Source organism: Eurosta solidaginis, chromosome 2 (assembly GCF_040869045.1).
Source record: "Eurosta solidaginis isolate ZX-2024a chromosome 2, ASM4086904v1, whole genome shotgun sequence".
NCBI classification, from domain to species: Eukaryota; Metazoa; Arthropoda; class Insecta; order Diptera; family Tephritidae; genus Eurosta; species Eurosta solidaginis.
This window is the reverse complement of record NC_090320.1, coordinates 38,349,832-38,372,968: the sequence shown is the minus strand read 5'-3', so window position 1 is coordinate 38,372,968 and position 23,137 is coordinate 38,349,832. Positions and strand designations below refer to the sequence as shown.

General features: G+C 38.9%; 1 protein-coding gene across 3 annotated transcripts in view; it reads left to right on the top strand.

The window, feature by feature from the left end:
• Positions 1-20,749, top strand: part of lt (vacuolar protein sorting-associated protein light) — a 60,009-nt gene extending 39,260 nt beyond the window's left edge. For all 3 annotated transcript variants that reach the window (XM_067765040.1, XM_067765039.1, XM_067765041.1), the window contains 7 exons: positions 9,519-9,587; positions 9,653-10,054; positions 11,316-11,502; positions 11,560-11,793; positions 11,855-11,981; positions 17,049-17,152; positions 17,213-20,749. In XM_067765040.1, coding sequence (XP_067621141.1) covers positions 9,519-9,587; positions 9,653-10,054; positions 11,316-11,502; positions 11,560-11,793; positions 11,855-11,981; positions 17,049-17,152; positions 17,213-17,521 — 1,432 coding nt within the window. In that variant the 3' untranslated portion in view covers positions 17,522-20,749. The remainder of the gene's footprint in view (positions 1-9,518; positions 9,588-9,652; positions 10,055-11,315; positions 11,503-11,559; positions 11,794-11,854; positions 11,982-17,048; positions 17,153-17,212) is intronic.
• Positions 20,750-23,137: the final 2,388 nt, after the last annotated feature.

The following is a 23,137-nucleotide window of genomic DNA, read 5'->3' as shown; positions in this document are numbered from 1 at the left end:
TAGTTTCGGTAATTCTATATAACAGCATGGCACTCTTAATACACGTCCAAAACAGAGACGTAAAGCTATTCCCTTACGTCTCTGGTCCAAAAATATCGGGAGGGGTGCCAAATGAAAGCAATTGCGTACACTTTATTGAACAATGAAGGATTGGAGACTAAAGTACTCCAACCTTCCGGTTGGATTAATCTTTGAAAAGTACCGCCTGGTACTGACAGTCGCCATGTTCATAGGAATTCAGTCCCTTCGACAACAATAATAGAATAATTATATACTAAAATAATTTTGCCGCTATTAGAGCTGGAGTGGGAGGATTGGAAACATGTCTCTTCCAACCTCCCAAAAACTAAAAATAGTTTTGCCTCCGAATAATAATATTATTTTTATACTCAGCTGAGCAGAGCTCACAGAGTATATTAATTTTGTTCGCATAACGGTAATCCGTAAGGGCATAAACTAACAGAGATAGATATAGTCTTCTATATATCAAAATGATCTGGGCGAAAAAAGCCATGTCCGTCCGTCCGACCGTAAACACGATAACTTGAGTAAATTTTGAGATATCTTAATGAAATTTGGTGTATATATTCCTGACCACTCATCTCAGATCGCTATTAAAAATGAACGAAATCGGACTAGAACCACGCCCACTTTTTCGATATTGAAAGTTTCGAAAAACCGAAAAAGTGCGTTAATTCATTACCAAAGACGGATAAAGCGACGAAACTTGGTAGGTGACCTTATGACGCAGAATAGAAAATTAGTAAAATTTTGGACAATGGGCATGGCACCGCCCACTTTTAAAAGAAGGTAATTTAAAAGTTTTACAAGCTGTAATATGGCTGTCGTTGAAGATATCATTATGAAATTGGGCAGGCCCTTACTCCTGTTACTATATGTGTGCTAAATAAAAATTAGCAACATCGGATGACGAACACGCACACTTTAAAAAAAAAAAGGACGTGTGGCACTCGGGGACTGCCACGGTAAAGCTATTGCATATTATCAACTTATGCAATTATAATATTTATGCAACATTTTGTTTCCTTTGATATTAATTCAAGTTTTGTCTTTGATATTAATTCAAGTCAAAATTTTTAAGCGTGGTGACCGATAAGAAAACAAATTTTTTACTTTTATTGAATAAATGAGAAGTTAATATTGGTTAAAAATTTTTTATTATTATCTTACAAGATATGTACATACATAGGTTATTCAGTAATATTTATAATGGAAATTATATTTATAATGGAAATCAAAGGGAACAACTATGTACGTAATGACTGTACTAAGTTCAACAGCAACAAAGGCAATTATGTACAACGTGTGTGTGTGTTGGTGTGCATCATCTAGCATGCAGGTCATCTGGCATCTGGTGGTTACCAGTGCCATCTACAGCGCAGTAGTGAAGATAAATATACACCAAAGACAACAACCAATTTTCGCATAAAAAGATCCAATTTTATGTAATCAGCCTGTTGCTAACACCGAAACTTTTTCGAAACTTTTTTGACAATTATCCGTTACGGTTTTTATTGATTTAGTCGCCAAGCCCGCGATAAAATCTATGCAATAGCCTAAAAAAAATTTTTAAGTCAAATTTTAACAAAAAATTTAATATCTTTACAGTATATGTGTAAATTATGTCAACATTCAACTCCAGTAATGATATGGTGCTACAAAATACAAAAATAAAAGAAAATTTCAATATGGGCGTGGCTCCGCCCTTTTTCATTTAATTTGTCTAGAATACTTTTAACGCCAAAAGTCGAACAAAAATTTACCAGTCCTTATGAAATTTGGTAAGGGCATAGCCTCTATGACGATAACTGTTTTCTGTGAAAATGGGCGAAATCGGTTGAAGCTACGCCCAGTTTTTATACACAGTCGACCATCTGTCCTTCCTCTTGTCCGTTAACACGATAACTTGAGTAAAAATCCATATGTCTTTACTAAACTTGGTTCACGTACTTATTTGAACTTACTTTATTTTGGTATTAAAAATGGGCGAAATCCGAACAAGACCACGCCCACTTATTCGATATCGAAAATTTCGAAAAATGAAAAAAATGCCATAATTCTATACCAAATACGAAAAAAGGAATGTATTGTTTTTTTGACGCAAAATATAACTTTGGAAAACACTGTGGGGTGAAATGAGTATGACACCTACCATATTAAGTTGAAGAAAATGAAGAAGTTCTGCAGGGCGAAATCAAAAGCCCTTAGAATCGTGACAGGAATACTGTTCGTGGTATTACATATATTAATAAATTAGCGGTACCCGACAGATGATGTTCTGGGTCACCCTGGTCCACATTTTAGTCGGTATCTCGAAAACGCCCCCACATATACAACTAAGGCCCATTTCCTTTTAAAATACTCATTAACACCTTTCATTTGATACCCATATCGTACAAACACATTCTAGAGTCATCCCTGGTCCACCTTTATGGCGATATCCCGAAATGGCGTCCACCTATAGAACTAAGGCCCACTCCTTTTTAAAATACTCATTAACACCCTTCGTTTGATAGCCATGTCATACAAACACATGTCAGGATTACCCTAGGTTCATTTTCCTACATGCTGATTTTCCCTTATTTTGTCTCCAAAGCTCTCAGCTGAGTATGTAATGTTCGGTTACACCCGAACTTAGCCTTCCTTACGTGTTTAAAAATGTATTTATTCACTGTAATATTTTTAGTTTTAGGCTTAAAAAGCCGTAATACAAACCGAGGTAAAATTTTTTTTTGCGAAGATATATCGTTATTAGTCACTTTTTTGAAAAATTGTATTTTAATGCAGTTTTAAAACTGAATTCAAAATACATCGATCACAAGAAAAAAATATTTCAATTTTGAATCTTTACGTGCTGTTTGCAATAATGTGTAAATGTGCTAAGTCGTCAACTGTTCAAAAAAATGTGCTAAGTCAACCACTCAATCATATAATTTCTTTGAGCGCGCATTTTATTTACTTATTTAATTCATTCAGTCTAAAAGTACATGATTTGTTGTTGTTGTTGTTGTAGTATTAACGATAAAGACACTCCCCGAAGGCTTTGGGCCGATGTTGATGGTCCTTTGCCGCATATAGATCCGGTACGTTCTGGTAACAAAGCACTATTAACGTACTAGTCCGACCTTCTCGGGAACGATTTATATGACCACATTAAACCTTCTAGGCCATCCCGTCCTCTCCATCCCCTAGTTCCATTAGGAACTTGGGGTCGCCAGAGCCTCGGCTGTCAATGAAACAGAATTCGCCACGGGTAGGTGAGTTTGGCAATTGGGTTGGAGAAGCTATATATTGCGCTGGGAACCCCTTGAGAGGGTTGCCTACACAACCCCTTGAAATAGGATTTACCCAATTGAGACATACCTTTGTTTTTTGATAAATGCTTTGCACTGACCATAATCTACTTCAATTCCTACATGTCGATAACTACATGCCATGTTACAGACTAGTTAAAAATAGAAAACAATTCAAGCTTAAACTTATATAAGCTGTTATTAAAATTAAGAACACTACTGAATCGATTTGCTAGATGTATAGTCCTAGTTATAGGTTCATTCATAGCATAATTCGTTTTATGAGTTATTTCGATAAATAATCTGTTATGCCGAAGATCACGCATTGGAATATATGGAATGAACAAATTAGATAAATGAGAGCAATTCGTGCTATAGTTTATTACATTATAGGCAAGCAGAGTGAGATAAAAGTTCTTCTGTTATGCAAAGCCTGAAGACCAAGCAATTTGCACCTGTTGGTATATGATAGGATGCCGTCTGGCCAGTGAAGCATACGTAAAGCAATTTTTGTAAAAAATTTTTGAACTCTCTCAATTTTGTAGGAGTTAGATTCATAGAAAGGATTCCATATTATTGAGCAATATTCAAGACGACTTCTGACCAAGGATATATAAAGTGCCTTCAATGTCATAGGGTCCCTAAAGTCACTGGTGTTACGTCTACTGATCCCAACCATTGCAACAAATGGTACTAGAAAAAGAGAGTTTGGAGTTAAAAATTACACTCAAGTCTTTACTCTCTTAACAACGATTAAGATATTTAATATTTAGTTTGTAGATAAAGTACTATGTGGCAGTTATCTTTTTGGAATAAGACATAACACAGCATTTGTTTGAATTTAAATATAAATTATTGTCTGTGCACCATCCGGCAAAAGAGTCTAGATCAGAACCGTTAGAAATAGTTTGACAAATAAATAGTATTTTTTGTCAAATATATGTGACCCGGTCTATGAAAAGGTGGCTTATGACTCAAAAAAACAGCTGTTTCTCGCAATTTCTTTTTTGAGTCATAAGCCACCTTTTCATAGACCGGGTCACATATAGTTTCAGTGTTATATTTCAATCATTAAAGGTGAGGAGTGATGGGGAAACATATTGAGTAAAAAGTGCTGTCAGGAGAAACATTTTTTATGAGTGCGGAAATTGTGCTAAGTCATAAAATAGATGCTGGGTTGGCATACATGATTTTTATTTATCTTTTTCAAAGCTTCTACACTCAAAAGCATTGCAATTAAACTATCCTCGTTCACAGTTTTGAAAAAAAGTTATTCATTTTTTTTCGTCTCCTGTAAAATTCGTAAAAGTTGACTTAGCACATTTTCACATTAAGCTAACGATATGCATTTGGAAAAAAATTGCATGTGGTTGTTTTAATTTTATTGTACACAAGAAAAAAAAATGTTGACAAAGCGATTTTGCACGGATTTAATTTTGATCCCACACCATTGGTGGACCGGGCAGCGTGATTTTTTAAAAGCGAGTCGAAGATCATCAAAGCAGAAAGGTGTTCTGTGAAACAATACTATGGATCCCACACCCAGTTTCGGAGCGATCCGGGGTAATTTTTTGGGGTTTCGGTAATATTAAGAAAATTTTGGATTCGCGTTCCTTGGTCCAAAACGCGTCTTTCGACATCCCTTTCAATATTTTTTAGCGACTATTAAGAGTGCCATGTTATTGTATAGAATTACCCTAGGTTCAAGTGGTTTTCGATCTCACCACAAAATGCTCTGGGACTATGCAATCCATAGCTAACAGCCTGTTGTTGTTGTTGTAGCGATAAGGACACTCCCCGAAGGTTTTTGAGGAGTGTTGTCGATGTTGATGGTCCTTTGTCGTATGCAGATCCGGTACGTTCCGGTAACAAGCACAATTAAAGTACTAGCCCGACCATCTCGGGAACGATCTAGTATGACCGCATGAAACCTCCTCGCCATACCGCCCTCCCACCCCCCTAGATCCATGAGGAACTGGAGTCGCCTGAGCCTCGGCTGTTAAAGAAACAGAATTCGTCACGGGTAGGTGAGGTTTACAATTGGGTTGAAGAAGCTATAAATTGCGCTGGCAGCCCCTTGAAAGGGTTGCCCTACACAACCCTTTGAATCAATTTGGTATTTTAAATAAATAAAATGTAAGGCGCGATAACCTCCGAAGAGATCTAAGACCGAGCTTGGTATTTTAGTCCCCTCTTAATACAGAGCTTCAAAAACCTCCATCCGCGGGCCGCCTACCAACTATTTAATCTCTGAGCTTAGAACATATGTTTAGCTTCGGCTACTGGTAAAAAAAAGTCATTCCTAAGACTATCGGCATCATTGCACTGTTTTTCCCTCTCCAAAGTCTCCGCCATCTGCTCCTGCGCCTTCATTTTGTGTTGCTGATGTTAGGTTCCCAAGTTGCTTTTCTACCCCCTGCTGCTAGTGAATTATGATTGCCGTCCGTATAAAGTCCTTTCCTGAGGAGCAGATAAATAATTCCCAAGGATAAACATATCCTTCGCATAGTTCGGTATATTCGGGTTCGGAAGTTGCAATAGGTTACGCGTCCTGCCAATTAACTATGCATGGGATCCACACCTTGTCCTTTGGCATCGTTTGGATCAACGCACTTTCCACCCTCAAATCATGCGCCTGTGCCTTACGTTTGGAAGCCTGGAAAATCTCCCTTCAGTCAGTTTAAAATAAATAAATGTAAGCCGTTATAACCTCCGAAGATATTTTAGGCCGGGCTTCTCTTCCAATTTGCGTCGTGCTCCTTTTAGTTTGTCCTACAATTGGCGGGACGCGACCTACGTGCTTTACTCCGACTCCGACCGGCAGCTGCAAGGCAGATGAATTTTCACTGAGAAGCTTTTTATGGAGAAATGCACTCGGAGTGCTTGCCAAACACTGTAGAGGGGCGACCACGATTGGAAAATTTTTCTTTTAATTAAAAAAACTTGTTTCCAAAGTTTTGATGTTGCTTTGCCCGGGGCGTTAATCCAGGATCTCCGGTGTGGTACGCGGAGCACGCTACTATCACATCACGACGGCCGCTAAGGTGGCGTTACTGTTGCACCTTATTAATACGAACTGATGATCGTGACAGTACGCAGTTCTCTTTTTAGAGTTGTTGTTGTTGTAGCTATAAGGTTGCTCCCCGAAGGCTTTGGGGAGTGTTATCGATGTGATGGTCCTTTGCCGGATACAGAGCCGGTACGCTCCGGTAACATAGCACCATTACGGTGCTAGCCCGACCATCTCGGGAACGATTTATATGGCCACATTAAACCTTCAGGCCGTACCTCCCTCTCCACCCCCAACTTACATGAGGAGTTTGGGGTCGCCAGAGCCTCGTCTGTTAGTGAAACAGGATTCGCCGCGGATAGGTGAGGTTGACAATTGGGTAATATATAGCTTGCGCTGGCAACCTGAAAGGATTGCGCTACACAGTAGAGATATACGCCGCCAATAAACGCCGCCGCCGCCGCCGATTTTGGTCGTTTTTCACACGCCGCCGCCGAATGTCAAAAATATCGGCGCGGCGGCGGCGGCGGCGGCGTCCGGCGCGTTACTATATTTTTTACTCGTTTAAGACTGTTTGGGCCATTTATTGCTCATGTCGAAAATTGGTCGGATATGGTCGAAAGTGGTATCAGCGGATGCGCATCACTGCCAGTTATAAGAAACAATGTGCGAAATTAAACTCTTTCTAACTGTTCAAAAGTTATTTAAAAAAACAGGCGCTTTCGATGTCAGCTTAACACGGACTTTGCATCACCCAATTCACCAAGTTGTTAAAACAAAACACTAAAAGAAAAGTTATATAATAATATATGCTCACTTTGCATATCTTTTACAAAAGGTTAAAAATGAACAATGAATTCAAATAAAATGACCCAAGGCGAACATATTTTCTAATTGTCCTCAAGTTGTTAAAAAAAGCAAGTTACCCAAAAAAGGCGCCGATTTTTTAAAGAATTTTATATTGCGATTGGCTGAAAGAATAAGCGAAATCAGTGATGCAAAATCATTTGAAATGATTCTTACCTCATACTTAAGTTGAGGATATATGTACGTATGAGAAGGTTATGAAAAATCACTTGGCTTACATTCAAACATCTTTTGTTTATATGCGAAACTATACAATAGCGTCTGAAATGTTAATTTTGATTTTCACACTTCATCCTTCAACACCCAAATCTCCCGGTTTGACATTTCCTAAAGTTGGCGGCATTGATTATAGCCTATCAACCAAGTTTAAATATCACCTACACGTTACGGCTCCTTTTACAAATGTGAATACGTAGGCACATATATTTACCAGGTGAGGCTTTGTCCTTCGCAAGAACACTCAAAGTGGTGAAGCAACAGCTTTCCCAAAACAGTCGAACTAATGACTGTGTGTCCTACTACCCTAACGTAGTGGACAGTTGAACTAGCCTTAAAACTGCAGCTCCGCGGTCATCCATAATGAGCTCTTATATCATAAGGCCGGAAAACAAGAGTTAACATATTTCAACTTAAAATCGGTCGACTTTCATTCTAAAATATCGTTTTGATTTAACGAAGACTATTGAAATCGAAATCAATATTGTGAACACAAACGTCTGCAAACTTTGGTCTACATTTTAAAAAATTTATCCAGGGTCCTTGTAAAATTTTAATTCTGTAGATGCGCCGAGGATTATACGATTTTCACCCATGAGTTACGCAATGACATCCACTTAGACTGCTTATGATTTCGAGGACGGCATCCTTGGCCGAATAGTTACTCCCTAACGTTTCAAGGTGTTTCTCTGGTGTAGCTCGGCAGCATAGCGCGACAAAAACATCCGTTAGAAAGTCTTCGGAGCTACACCTAGAGCTTCTAGGAAAGTGACGTCGACGAAAGTATGAGTTCGAAGTCACAGTCCTATAGCTTCTGGTGGTTGGGATTGCTACTGTTCGCGCATGATTTAAAGAAATTATGTTCGCGACGAGTGTTAGGAGTTAACCCCAGGTGAAACTACGCTTTGCACGAGCTATACAGACAAAATTGTGACCGTTTTATGTATCTCTATTTCTTTTCAGCAAACGCAGCAGTACCAATTCCAAAGACCGGGGTTAGGTTGGAAGCCTCTCTGAAGTAAGTGAACGAGGTACAATCCCTCCGCAAGGATCTACTCCTGAAAATTTTTAACTGATCTGTGGGATTTTGACGCAAAAACCTCGTATCTTTCCGAAATGGCGAAAACGTTGATTTCCTTAAATACATACAAACAAAACCTGGTAAAAGTTTAGTTGACGGGTCGACTGCTAATACGCTACCAAAAATATCGAGAAAGGTGTCAAACGACGCGTCTTGACATCGGTGTTAATAATCCGAAGGCGGAAAATACAAATTTTAACTCGTTCAAAAGATATTAACGAAAACCCGAAAAATTACCCGCGGGTCCCTCCGAAACCGGCGGTGGGATCCATAGTATTTCTGCGCAGAACACCTTCTTATAGAAAACTACCCTGGGTGGGTCCAGCACCGGTTTGGAGACCAAAACTATATCCGCGCAAAACTCTTCTGCTCGCAATTTTTTTTTGTGGGTACACAACATTACAACAACCACATGAAAATGGCCAACTGCAAATATCTCCGAACAGAGACAACATTTTTCTTTTCCGCATTCGGATTATTGTTGTCGAGGTCAATACGCGTCTTTTGACACCTCTCTCGATATTTATGGTATCGTATTAGCAGTCGACCCCTCAAATAGACTTTTACCCAAAACATTTCCTAAATATTATTTTTTTAAATAGAAAAATCAAGCTTTTTAAAGTCAAAACACCGGCGTATGCCGGCGCGCCGCCCACGCCGCCGCCCCGGGTATATAATAGAGCCTACGCCGCCGCCGCCGATAAAGTGATCGGCGTAAACCTCTACTACACAGCCCCTTGAATCTGGTATTTTAGTCGCCTCTTACGACAGGCATACCTACCGCGGGTATATTCTGACCCCCTAACCCGCTAGAGTTCTCCCCTTTCGGTAGGCGTATGTCAATAGCGACCACTACGATCTATTTGCGCTATTGACACATTCAGTCTATGTCTTAATTGCCTACAACCTTTTGAAATGGCTTCCTAAGATACGGCTTTATTAATGATTTTGTTACGAAAACTTCTCAGTTACGACCTTTCTATTAGGATAGGTCGAAATTTAAAAGAAAATCTATTTATTTTTCTTTCAGTAAATTTGAAGAGGCAATGGAAGTTATATCAACACATGGCGGTAGCACATCATTGCTGTCTGTGGCCAAGTATGCATCCGCTTTTTACCCGATCTTACTTCATTGCAAAATAATATATCTTATTTTTGAAACAGATTGTACATAAATCACCTACTCGCACAGAAGCAGTACGACGAAGCTGCGAAATTATGTCTGCGCGTATTGGGCAATAAAAAATCACTTTGGGAGGAGGAAGTTTTCAAATTTGTTAGGTGCCAACAATTACGTTCAGTTAGCGCTTATCTACCTACCGCCGATGATTGTAAGCTTGATCCACATGTGTACGAGATGGTACTATATGAGTATTTAAAATACGATGCCAAAGGATTTTTGAATCTTATCAAGGAATGGCCATCACATTTATACAATTGCACTGCGGTCATTAATGCAATTCATGACAATTTTCGTAAGCAAAATGCAAATGAATTACTGGAAGCTTTGGCAATACTTTATTTACATCAGCGCGACTATGAAAGTGCATTAAGAATGTACTTAAAGTAAGTATTTTTTTTTAATTTGTTACAAATAGTGTATAGATAGATACTTTTTGAGGATTGCACTCCGATCTTTGGTCTATTGTACCCTCATCTCCCTCACAACACCTCATCCAAGCAGACTTCCCTGATGAAGCCCAGTAGTTTCCTTGGATTGAAGGTTTGGATGTGGGAGTACTCTGGCCATGGCGAGTCCAAAAACTTATCCCTACGTTGTTGTTGTTGTTGTAGCGATAATGTTTCTCCTCGAAGGCTTTGGGGAGTGTTATCGATGTGATGGTCCTTTGCCGGATACAGATCCGGTACGCTCCGGTAACACAGCACCATTAAGGTGCTAGCCCGACCATCTCGGGAACGATTTATATGGCCACATTAAACCTTCAGGCCATCCCTCCCTTCCCACCCCCAAGTTCCATTAGGAACGGTCACAGACCTAGCAGGTGTTACTCGATTTTATGCCCAATTTATGCATGTGGATTTTGAGTTTGCAATGTCCTGTAAGAATAGCTTTTAGAATTCCTTTAAACAGTAGCTTAGATTGTCTTAAACCTATCGCATCGCGCCAGTGTGCTTCTTTCTTTTTCGTCTCTTCTAACAATAAATGTCCCCTAATTTTCTGTGAATCAACTGGCAGAAGCGGAGGCCCAATGGGTCGTGCAGTCGCTGCCTCACGCACGCTTATTACCCTCCTCTTCCTTCTGCCCTGGATCTAAGCCAGCAGTACTACATTGCGCGTTCCTAGTTGGATAAGTTTTTCCACGCTCTCCAAGACCAGTATTGATATTATTTCGAACGCCGAAATTGCTTTGAGTGTGTCGCGCGTAACCGCGTTGGAGGTTCCGCTTGAAATATGTTCGGGTATTCCGCCAAAGGCACTGATATTCTGGCTATGGGTCCAAGGACACTAGCTCCAAAGTCTCGAGTTTTCGAGCAATCTGTGTACCATGTGATCTGTTGTAGGCGGTGGATGCTCTATATTCTGGCTGCATTCCACGTTTTCTTGTCTCCCAATCATCCTCTTGGAAGTTGAGAGAGTGGGATCTTCTCTCTTAGTTACTCCATGTTGCGGGATGAGATTACCTTTCCTTTGCCTGCGATTCAATTTGCAATATTGAGGAGGGTTCGCTTCTTCGCGCTGCTACGACAACAACAACAGGTTTCGCTTCGCTGACTGCCCTATCGCTATGTGTATGCCAATCCAGCCAATAGGAATTGTCCAAATATGGCACTTTTTATAAAAAATTTTATTTTCATTCAACCGCAGGTTACAAAATGCCGACGTATTTGAAATGATACGCCGTTATGATCTTTATGATGCAATACATAAAATGATTATACCACTCATACAGTTAGATCGGGAGCGTGCCTTTAAGATTTTATTTGAAAAAAATAAAATTTCACCAGAAATTGTTGTACAACAATTGGAACAAAATCAAGAGTATTTATATTGGGTGAGTTTGTGTATTATGAAAAAAAAAATGAGTTTTAAATATTTAATTTTCTTTCAGTATTTGGATGAATTGGATAAATTTGATAAAAGTGGCAAATACCATTGGAAATTAGTGAATTTATATGCAAAATACGAACGTGAAAAACTATTACCATTTTTAAAAGAATCAAATCACTATCCAATGCAAGAAGCATTAGACGTATGTAAGCGGGAATTATTCTATCCTGAAATGGTATATTTGTTGGGTCAAATGGGTAATACGATAGAAGCATTAAATATTATTATAGAGAAGGTAAATTGTTTAAATATATATGTGCAGTTACACAAAAAATTCGTAAGCGTAATAATTATAGATAAAAAATATTGAAATGGCTATTGAGTTTTGTAAAGAGCATAACGACTCGGACTTATGGAATATATTGATTGATGAGTCTGTTAAAGATCCGGGAATTGTATTGAAACTGCTGGATGGCATAGTTGGTAAGTAAATAAACGAATAATAAATTGCCACTCATTAACTCATTTTTTGTCTGATTGTGCTCATAGCAACTTTACCAAGTACATTACACTGGAAGAAAAAGACTCGTAAAATCACCCGAAATACGGGTCAATTCAACCGAAATTTCCGTAAATTTTTGTCCATCGCAACAAGATGTTGAATCAACTGCGCACAAATCGTTGATGCGTAATTGACCGTTTTAGTAGTCAAATAAACAAAAAAAGTTGTTTCATTATACTTTACCCATAAAAAAAAAAAACAAAAAAATGTAAGGCGCGATAACTTCCGAAGAGATCTTCGGCCGAGCTTCTCTTCCAATTTGCGTCGTTCTCCTCTTGAAATTGGCCGGATGGGACCTACATGTTTTATGCCGACTCCGAACGGCATCTGCAAGGCAGATGAGTTTTCACTGAGAGCTTTTCATGGCAGAAATACACCCGGTGCGGTTGCCAAACACTGCCGAGGGGCGACCCCGATTAGAAAAATTTTCTTCTAATTGAAAAACCTTATATCTAAAATTTTGATGTGGCTTTTCCCGGGGTGTGAACCCAGGGCATACGGTGTGGTAGACGGAGCACGCTACCATCACACCACGGCGGCCGCCATATAAATACGTAAATATGTGAATACATAAATACGCATGCTTGCTACATATACATACATATGAATATAGAAATGAAAATAGTAGTCACAAAACTGATTCTCAATTCTTTCAGTTGCAGCTGAGCTCATTCTAAATTTCTTCTCTCGCATGGAGAGTTGCCACACTTGATTGTTTCGAACAAAACTTGTAGTATAAATGTTTGACATAACATTTTAAATAGAGAACTTGTAAGTTATAGAAAAGTAAGGAATCAAATCGCGGGAAGGTAATTCACCACTGGATTAACTTTACGTGTAATTCGGCAAGTTTAATTCTCGTAACACTTTATTTTGAAACGATTCCAAAACAACTCAAACTTTTATGCTGTCGTAAACTTACTTACTTAATTGACGCTTAACTGTCTAAACGGTTATGGCCGTCCAGCAAGGCACGCCAGTCGCTCCTTCGCTCCGCCAACCGGCGCCAATTGGTCACACCAAGGGAGTTTAAATCGTTTTCCACCTGGTTCTTCCAACGGAGTGGGGGCCGCCCTCTACCTCTGCTTCCATAGGCGGGTTCCGATAGAAACACTTTCTTGGCCGGAGCATCATCTTTCATTCGCATAACATGGCCTAGCCAGCGCAGCCGCTGCGTTTTAATTCACTGGGCTATGTTGATGTCTGCGTATAGCTCGTACAGCTCATCATTAAATCTTCTTCGGTACATCGCCATCGCCAACGCGTAGAGGTCCATAAATCTTTCGAAGAACTTTTCTCTCGAACACTCCCAAAGCCGCTTCATCTGCTGTTGTCATGGTCCATGCTTCTGCCCCATATAGCAGGACGGGTACGATAAGTGACTTGTAGAGTATGATTTTCGTTCGCCGAGAGAGGACTTTACTTTTCAATTGCCTACCTAGTCCAAAGTAGCATTTATTAGCAAAATTGATTCTTCGCTGTGTTTCAATGCTGATGTTGTTGCTAGTGTTGATGCTGGTTCCCAAATAAACGAAGTCTTTTACTATTTCGAAATTATGGCTGCCAACAGTAGCGTGGTTTCCAAGGCGCGTATGCGCTGACTCTTTGCTGGATGACAGCAGGTACTTCGTTTTGTCCTCATTCACCATCAAACCCATCTTTACCGCTTCGTTTTCCAGTTTGGAGTAAGCAGAACTAACAGCGCGGGTGTTTAGGCCAATGTCATCAGCATATGCCAGTAATTGCACGCTTTTATAGTATATTGTTCCAGTGCGGTTAAGTTCTGCAGCTAGTATAATTTTCTTCAGCATCAAATTAAAGAAATTACACAATAGGGGGTCACCCTGTCTGAAACCTCGTTTAGTTTCGAACGGCTCGGAGAGGTCCTTTCCAATTCTGACTGAGCTGATGGTGTTGCTCAACGTCATTTTGCACAGCCGTTTAAGTTTTGCGGGGAAACCAAATTCAGACATAGCGGCATATAGGCAGTTCCTTTTCGTGCTGTCGAAGGCGGCTTTGTGTGTCGATGTGTGTCGATTCTCTTTTCCGGGTTTTTTCCAAGATTTGGCGCATTGTGAAAATCTGGTCGATGTTAGATTTACCAGGTCTGAAGCCGCACTGATAAGGTCCAATCAGCCGGTTCACGGTGGGCTTCAATCTTTCGCACAATACACTTGAAAGGACCTTATATGCGATATTAAGAAGGCTGATTCCACGATAGTTGGTGCATTTTGCAGTATCCCCCTTCTTGTGGACTGGGCAAAGAACACTTAGATTCCAACCGTCGGGCATGCACTCGTCCGCCCATATTTTACTAAGAAGCTGCTGCGCCTTACCAACTCCTCGCCGCCGTACTTGAATAGCTCCGCAGGCAATCCATCAGCGCCCACGGCCTTGTTGTTTTTCAATCTGGTTATTGCTATTCTAACATCGTCATAATCGGGCGGGGGACATATATTCCATCATCATCGATTGCGGAATCGGGTTCTCCATCTCTGCGCGATGAATGGCTGCCTCCATTTAGGAGAGCTGAGAAGTGTTCCCTCCATAATCTAAGCACTCTCTGGACACCAGTTACAAGGTCGCCGTTTTCGTTCCTACAGGAGTTTGCCCCGGTCTTAAAACCTTCCGTCTGTCGCCGTATTTTTTGGTAAAATTTTCGGGCGTTATTCCTGGTGGCTAGCAGTTCGAGCTCCTCGCACTCACGCCTTTCTGCTTCTGCTTGTTTCTTCCCGAAAAGGCGGCTCGCTTCCCTTTTCAACTCACGATAGCGTTCACACACTCCTCTTATCGCGCTCGCTTTTAACGTAGCCCTGTAGGCAGCGTCTTTTCTTTCGGTTGCAACGCGGCATTCTTCACCCACTAACCAATTTTTTCCTGGGCGGCAGTACGAAGTGCTTTGGAGATATGCTCCCACTGCTCCTGTATTCCTTCAGGATGAGTTGTGCTCTCAGAGAGCAGGTGTGAGAGTCGAGTTGCGAAATCATTGGCAGTCTGTTGTGATTGAAGCTTTTCGAAGTCTAGCTTTCCTTGTGTTTTTTGTTCCTTGCTTTTAGCCGCGTTGAGGCGGGTGCGTATTTTGGCTGCAACGAGATAATGGTCCGAGTCGATGTAAGGTTCTCGGATCGTACGCACATCTAAAACACTGGAGGCATGCCAACCATCTAGCGCAACGTGATCGATCTGATTGCGAGTATTTCGATCAGGAGACAGCCATGTAGCTTGATGTATCTTTTTATGCATGAACCTCGTGCTGGATATGACCATGTTTCGAGCACCGGCAAAGTCAATCAACCTCAGTCCGTTAGGAGAAGTTTCATTGTGTAGGCTGAACTTTCCGACTGTAGGGCCAAAAACACCTTCTTTGCTCACCCTGGCGTTAAAGTCGCCAAGCACGACTTGTATATCATGACGGGGCAGCGCTCATATGTGCGTTCTAATTGTTCATAAAAAGTGTCTTTAACCTCATCGTCTTTCTCCTCTGTCGGCGCATGGGCGCAGATGAATGATATATTAAAAAATTTTGCTTTTATTCGGATAGCGGCGAGACGCTCGTCCACAGGCGTGAACGCCAGCACTTGGCGACAAAGTCTCTCTCCCACCACGAATCCTACGCCGAAACTGCGCTTATTCGTATGGCCACTCCAAAAGATGTCACAATTTTTGATCTTCTTTCTTCCTTGTTTTGTCCAACGCATTTCTTGGCTGGCGGTGATATCAGATTTTGGTTTGACGAGGACATCAACCAGCCGGGCATCTGCACCAATCCCATTCAGGGAGCGGACATTCCAGGTGCATGCCCTCAATTCATTGTCCTTCAAACGTTTGCCATGGTCGTCATCAATAGAGAGTGTATTTATCCGAGGCTTGTTGTTATATTTCATTGGAGTATGGTTTTACGTGGCGGGTCCCAAGCCCAGTGCACAACCTGCTGAGCGGGGGTGAAAATATTACTTACACGTTTATATATTTTTTGTTTGTTTATATAGCGAGTCGCTTGTTCCAAGACAGACGCCCGCTTGCAGCCGCACCTAGTGTACAGACGCTGCCGATGAACACCCCCCCCCCCCCCCCCCTAGCCATAAACCGATTATGTCAGAGTGGCCTAGCCAGGTTGTCGCCTTCTCACATTAGCTCAGAGGATACTTGGCCGCAAGCGACCGGCAGTAGTGAGATGCTTGAACCGCATGCAAAAAAATCGCTCTGGCCATTCCCAGGAGGCTTCTGACCAAGCTTCCCTCACTTTCGTGGACTTCTACACACGGCTCCACCCTCCACCTGTCGTAAACATCAACATTAAAAAAGGATGTTTTTATTATCCTATTAGATTCGTTCGCGTGAGTGAAAATTCGTAAAAGCTTGAACAAAATGTTACTAATTTTGGAAAAATCTTGTTCATTCAAACAAAACTTTGCAACAAGAGGGCTCAATTTTGCATTTCGCTTGGAGGAGAAGTTGTAAAATTGTACCCGATAAATAGGTGTCCCGGTATCGCACCATTTTTTGCAGTGTCATCTACATTAAATTCAAAAAAGGGTTTTTTTTGTTTTGTATTGATAACTGAAAAACTAGTTTTTTGTTGTTTTCCCAATTTGTGTGTTTTTTTCGATTTGGTGGTTTTCTTATTTTGGTGTTTTTTTTAACAAGTTGCACCATCGTCATAAGTACAAAGTAGAGAGCGTTGAAATGACCTGTGAGATCAGTTATGTTAACAGAAAAATCAGTTAGATTGATTTGGAATCTGTCAATTTTACAAAATTTTGTTAACTTAAGAGCGAAAATTTCTCTTCTGTTGAAATAACTGAACCAATTTGTGCGCTCGACAAAGAACTCGGTCGAATTAATCATAATTCGATCAAGTTCACCGAATCTCCGTTAAGTCAAGAACGACAGAACCGATTTGTTGATTTTACTAGCACCATTTCTTTCAGTGTAACAGTAATGCAAATCAATAAATATCGTTTAAACTTTTTTTTGCATTATTCCAGACTATGTGGATCCAGTCGCAGTTGTTGAAAAAATCAAGCTTGGTCAAAGTATACCAGGCTTACGAAATGCTGTAGTAAAGCTTTTGTGGGATTATCGTTTGCAGGTCCGTAAACAAAACAAAATTAAAAATAACAACATCATTTTAATTAATATCTTTATGTAGGTGAAAATTCGTAAAAGCATGCAAAAAGTACAATTTGAATTCTATTATAAGCAACATGAAAAAGTAGTAAATACACAAAATCGTGGCCGTTATGCATCGGCCTCCGAGTATTGTTTGAAATGTCATCGATCGATTATTAGTACGAACGAAAATATAGCACCGCTTAAAGATATTATTATTTTCCTATGCGGACATGCATATCATCATAATTGTGCACCTGGCGCCTTGGATACTGATCACTGCGAATTTTGCAATCCTAGCGATTTTGATAAAAATCAAGGTGACGACTTTTTACTACTGCTGAATTAGATAAAAAAAAAAAAACAAAATCGGAAATTGTTTTAGAAAACCACAATTATACGTTTACTTTGAGCTGGTTTTAAAGTTAAGCAATGTTAAATTCAGTTTTTATTTAGTTGAGTACGGTTGGTTGCAGTTAAGATTTTAAAGAAAAGCAGAATAGTCTTAAGTTTATTGTAATTAGAAACTAAACACGTAAGGAAGGTTATGTTCGGATGTAACCGAACATTACATACTCAGCTGAGAACTTTGGAGACAAAATAAGGGAAAATCACCATATAGGAAAATGAGCCTAGGGTAACCCTGGAATGTGTTTGTATGATATGGATACCAATTGAAAGGTGGTAATGAGTATTTAAAAAGAGAGCGATCCTTAGTTCTATAGGTGGACGCCTTTTCGAAGGCGTTTTCGAGATATCGACCAAAATGTGGACCAGGGTGACCCAGAACATCATCTGTCGGGTACCGCTAATTTATTTATATATGTAATACCACGAACAGTATTCCTGCCAAGATTCCAACGGCTTTTGACTTCGCCCTGCAGAACTTTTTCATTCTCTTCTACTTAATATGGTAGGTGTCACACGCATTTTACAAAGTTTTTTCCAAAGTTATATTTTGCGTCAAAAAATCGAATCCAATCACCATGTTTCATCCCTTTATTCGTATTTGTATAAAATTATAACATTTTTTTTTTCATTTTTCGAAATTTTCGATATCGAGAAAGTGGGCGTGGTCATAGTCGAATTTCGCCCATTTTTAATACCATGATAAAGTGACTTCAGATAAGTACGTTAACTAAGTTTAGTAAAGATATATCGATTTTTGCTCAAGTTATCGTGTTAACGGCCGAGTGGAATGACAGACGGTCGACTGCGTATAAAAACTGGGCGTGGCTTCAACCGATTTCGCACATTTTCACAGAAAACAGTTATCGTTATAGAAGCTATGCCCTTACCAAATTTCACAAGGACTGGCAAATTTTTGTTGGCATTAAAAGTATTCTAGACAAATTAAATGAAAAAGGGTGGGCCACGCCCATTTTGAAATTTTCTTTTATTATTGTATTTTGTTGCACCATATCATTACTGGAGTTGAACGTTGACATAATTTACTTATATACTGTAAACATATTAATTTTTTGTTAAAATTTTACTTAAAATTTTTTTTTTAAAGTGGGCGTGTTCGTCATCCGATATATTTTTATATAGCACACATATAGTAATAGGAGTAACGTTCCTGCCACATTTCATCATGATATCTTCAACGACTGCCAAATTATAGCTTGCAAAACTTTTAAATTACCTTCTTTTAAAAGTGGGCGGTGCCACCCCCATTGTCCAAAATTTTACTAATTTTCTATTCTGCGTCAAAAGATCAACCCACCTACCAATGTTCATCGCTTTATCCGTCTTTGGTAATGAATTATCGCACTTTTTCGGTTTTCCGAAATTTTCGATATCGAAAAGTGGGCGTTGTTGTTGTTGTAACGATAAGGTTGCTCCCCGAAGGCTTTGGGGAGTGTTATCGATGTGGTGGTCCTTTGCCGGATACAAATCCGGTACGCTCCGGTACCATAGCACCATTAAGGTGCTAGCCCGACCATCTCGGGAACGATTTATGTGGCCGCATTAAACCTTCAGGCCATTCCCTCCCTCCCTACCCCCAAGTTCCATGAGGAGCTTGGGGTCGCCAGAGCCTCATCTGTTAGTGAAACAAGATTCGCCGCGGATAGGTGAGGTTGACAATTGGGTTTGGAGAAGCTATATATTGCGCTGGCAACCTGAATGGTTGCGCTACACAGCCCATTGAATCTGGTATTTTAGTCGCCTCTTACGACAGGCATACCTACCGCTGGTATATTCTGATCCCCTAACCAGCTGGGGTAAAAAGTGTGCGTGGTTATAGTCCGATTTCGTTCATTTTAAATAGCGATCTGCGATGAGTGCCAAGGAACTTACATACCAAATTTCATTACCATACCTCAAAATTTACTCAAGTGTTCGTGTTTACGAACGGACGGACATGGCTAAATGAATTTCTTTTTTCGCCCGGATCATTTTGATATAGATATAGAAGTCTAAATCTATCTCGATTAGTTTATGCCGTTACGGATTACCGTTATACGAACAAAGTTAATATACTCTGTGAGCTATGCTCAGCTGAGTATAAAAAAAAATAACTATGTTACGCTGGGTATTTAAATTGAACCGATAAGACTCAAATGACGTTCAATCAAATTTTCTATAAATTAAAATTTTTTTATTATTATTATTTTATTTATTACGGCCAAAAAAGCCTAATTCATTGTATAGTACAATTTAAAAAATTCATAATTGTTTCTTAAAACTATTTCACTAAAAAGAAATGAGTAAATTCATTGTTTAACTAGTATTACATATTTTAATTTTTACAATATAGAAATAGTTTTTCTTTAAACTTAACAACGTTTTCACAGTCTTTTATCTTTGCTGGTAGTTCATTATACATTTTATAGCCTACGTATTCTAAGGTCTTTTTTGCGAACTCGGTTCTTACTTTGGGCAGTCTTAAATTTCTGCTACTCCTAGTTCCATAGTTATGGATCTTATGATTGGACTGTATCCTATGACTCAGATAATTTGGTAACATTCCCTGTGTTATGTAATGTATAAACTTCAAAGAGTAATAACAGATTAATTGTTTAATACTAAGCTAATTTAACATAGGAAGTATAATACTTTTCGATGTTCTATAAGAGCATTTTAGTATCAAACGCATTGCTTTGTTTTACTGTATTTGGAGCTTATTAATTAACGTATCATTTGTTACTAGTAGTATGGATGGGCAGTAAATAAAATGTGGTTCTACAATTGATCTATATACTAATATTTTGTGATGTTGGCTAATATGCTTACATGTTCGATACATAAATCCTATTTTCTGTGCAATTTTCTTCTCTAAATGATTCATATGTTCTGTGAAACTTAGTTTCTCATCAATTATTACACCTAGGTACTTCAATTATAAGACATCCGTAAAATCACAGCTTAAAAACAAAGATGTTTTAAGTAGCAACTCTCTTGGTCATAATAGCGCAAATGACATATATATGTATATATTTATACTCTGTGCAATTAAAATAAAAAAAAAAAAATTATTTTTTATATACCAAATGTATTATATATAAATATAGGCTATATAATTTTGCTATATATTTACCCATTTAAAAGCAACAAATAAAAACACTATAAAGAACTTATATATTCTCATGAATTGCAATACTAAGGATTAAGTGCCGAAAATAAAATAAAAACTCCAATGAACAAAGCTTAGAAACATGAATTTCAATATGATTACTTACTATTAGGGCTGTGAACTACATCCGGATTTTTCAACTATCCCGATAACCAGGATATTCGAATAACCGGATAGCTAAGCAAAAATCCGGCTATCCGGATTCACAAATGCGAAATCCGGATATCCGCTGTTCGGCTATCCGGATACGTAAACGGAAAATTCGGATATCCGTACGTCCGGATACGGGAATATAAAAGTTGAATATCTGCATATCAGAATTGAACGAAGCAAACATCGAAAAATTATTCACAAAATATGTTTGTAGATTATTAAATTAGCGTCAAAAATTAAAAAGCTACAATTTTACAAACAAGTGAAAATAAGAACATTGCCATGTGTTTATATTGTGAAAAAACGCTGTTAATTCATTTAAATGTCCCACGAATTTAGTGTTATTAATGTTAAATAAACATATATGGTACATCAATTTGTTGATTTCACTGGATATCCAAAAATAAGGTTATTAACCGGATTTTCATAAATCCGGATATCCGGATAGTTTCATAAACGAACATTAACCGGATATCCATGCCGTCCGTATTTTATCCCTGTCAACGGATATCCGTATGGATATTCGAATATGCGGATAGTCCCAGCCCTACTTACAAGAGTTGTAACACGTTCCATTTTGGCATTGAGTATTTGGAACCCAGTATCGTATCGAATGCATAATGCGTGTGTTCGAGCTGCAGTTGGCACAGCATTGTAATTTTTTATGAAAGGCATCAATTTCTTCGGCAAAGTTGAAGCAATTGCGCAAAAATTGGAATTTATCGGTACACATATGACCCAGCACCTAAATTGTGGTATATCTCTTAAACCGCGCAGGATTTTCGAAACGCTTGTTCTGTATTACATAGCCACCTACTTGTAGGTTAGTCCACAATTTGTCTGAAGAATCTATCGAAGCACTGCTACAACAACAACAACAAGAATTTATCATTAATGGTTTAATTTCTACGTGCGATTTACCGGTTGATCGATCAGTGCTGACTACTAATTGCTTTTTGTGTATATTTCTTGAGCAAAGCCAAATTCAAAAGTTTTTTTTGCATTCATTTAGCTACCCACTTGTAGATCGCTCCACAATTTGTTTCAAGGTTCTATCATTAACGGTTTAGGTGCTGGGTTTTTCGATAAATACAGTTCCTTTGTGTATATCTCTTGAACCAAGCCGTATGACAATGTTTTTGTTATTGCAATATGTAGGTACCTACTTGTAGATTAGTCCACAGTTTCACATAAACTTCCATCATTAACCCTTCAAGGCGAAAATGGAAATAATCGTTACAAAAAAGACCCAGCAACTAAATTGCCCTATATCTCTTAAAATAAGCAAGTTTGTTTTAACTTTTTTTTTGTATTATATAGATGCCTACTTGCAGATTAATACATAATTTAATAAACATTTCCATCATTAACCTTCCAAGGTAAAAATTTAAATATTTGGTACAGAAATGACCCAACACCACAAATTGCTCTATATCTCTTAAACCATCATCAATTATCATCATACAGCCACCTATTTGTAGATTAATCCACAATTTGATCCATTATTCTATCATGAACGGAACGTAGAAATTGTTCGCTTTATCGGTTGATCGATCAGTGCCGACTCTTAACTGTTTTTTGTGTATATCTCTTGAACTAAGCAAAATATCAAACTTTTTTGTTGCATAATATAGCTCCTACTTGTAGCTTAATCCACAACGTGTTTCAAATTTCTATCATCAACGGTTATAGCGCTAAGTGCATTAATCGGTTTTTAGATTATTACTGTCCATTTCTTGAACCAAGCGAAATAACAAAGTTTTTGTTTTTGCAACATTTATCTGCTCACTATTAGGTTAATCCACAATTTGAATCATGGTTCCATCGTTAACGGTTAAGCCGCTACGTGGGTTAAGCGTTTTATCGATAACTACTGTCAATTCGTGTATATCGCTTGAACCAAGTCTAATACTGGTAGGTACCCATATATTGCAAAAACAAAAACTTTGTAAATTGGCTTGGTTGAAGAAATGGACAGTAATAATCGAAACCCCGATTAATGCACTTAGCGGCTTAACCGTTAATGTAGGAACCTTGAATCAAATTGTGGATTAATCTACTAGTAGGTAGCTTATGAATGAACCAAAAAAAATATTGACATTTTGCTTTGTTCAAGAGATATACACAAAAATCGGTTGAAACTCATGGCGTATTGATCAACCGATAAATCTCACGTAAAAATTGAAACCGCTAATGGGAGAACCGTAAAACAAAGTCTGCATTCATCTATAAATG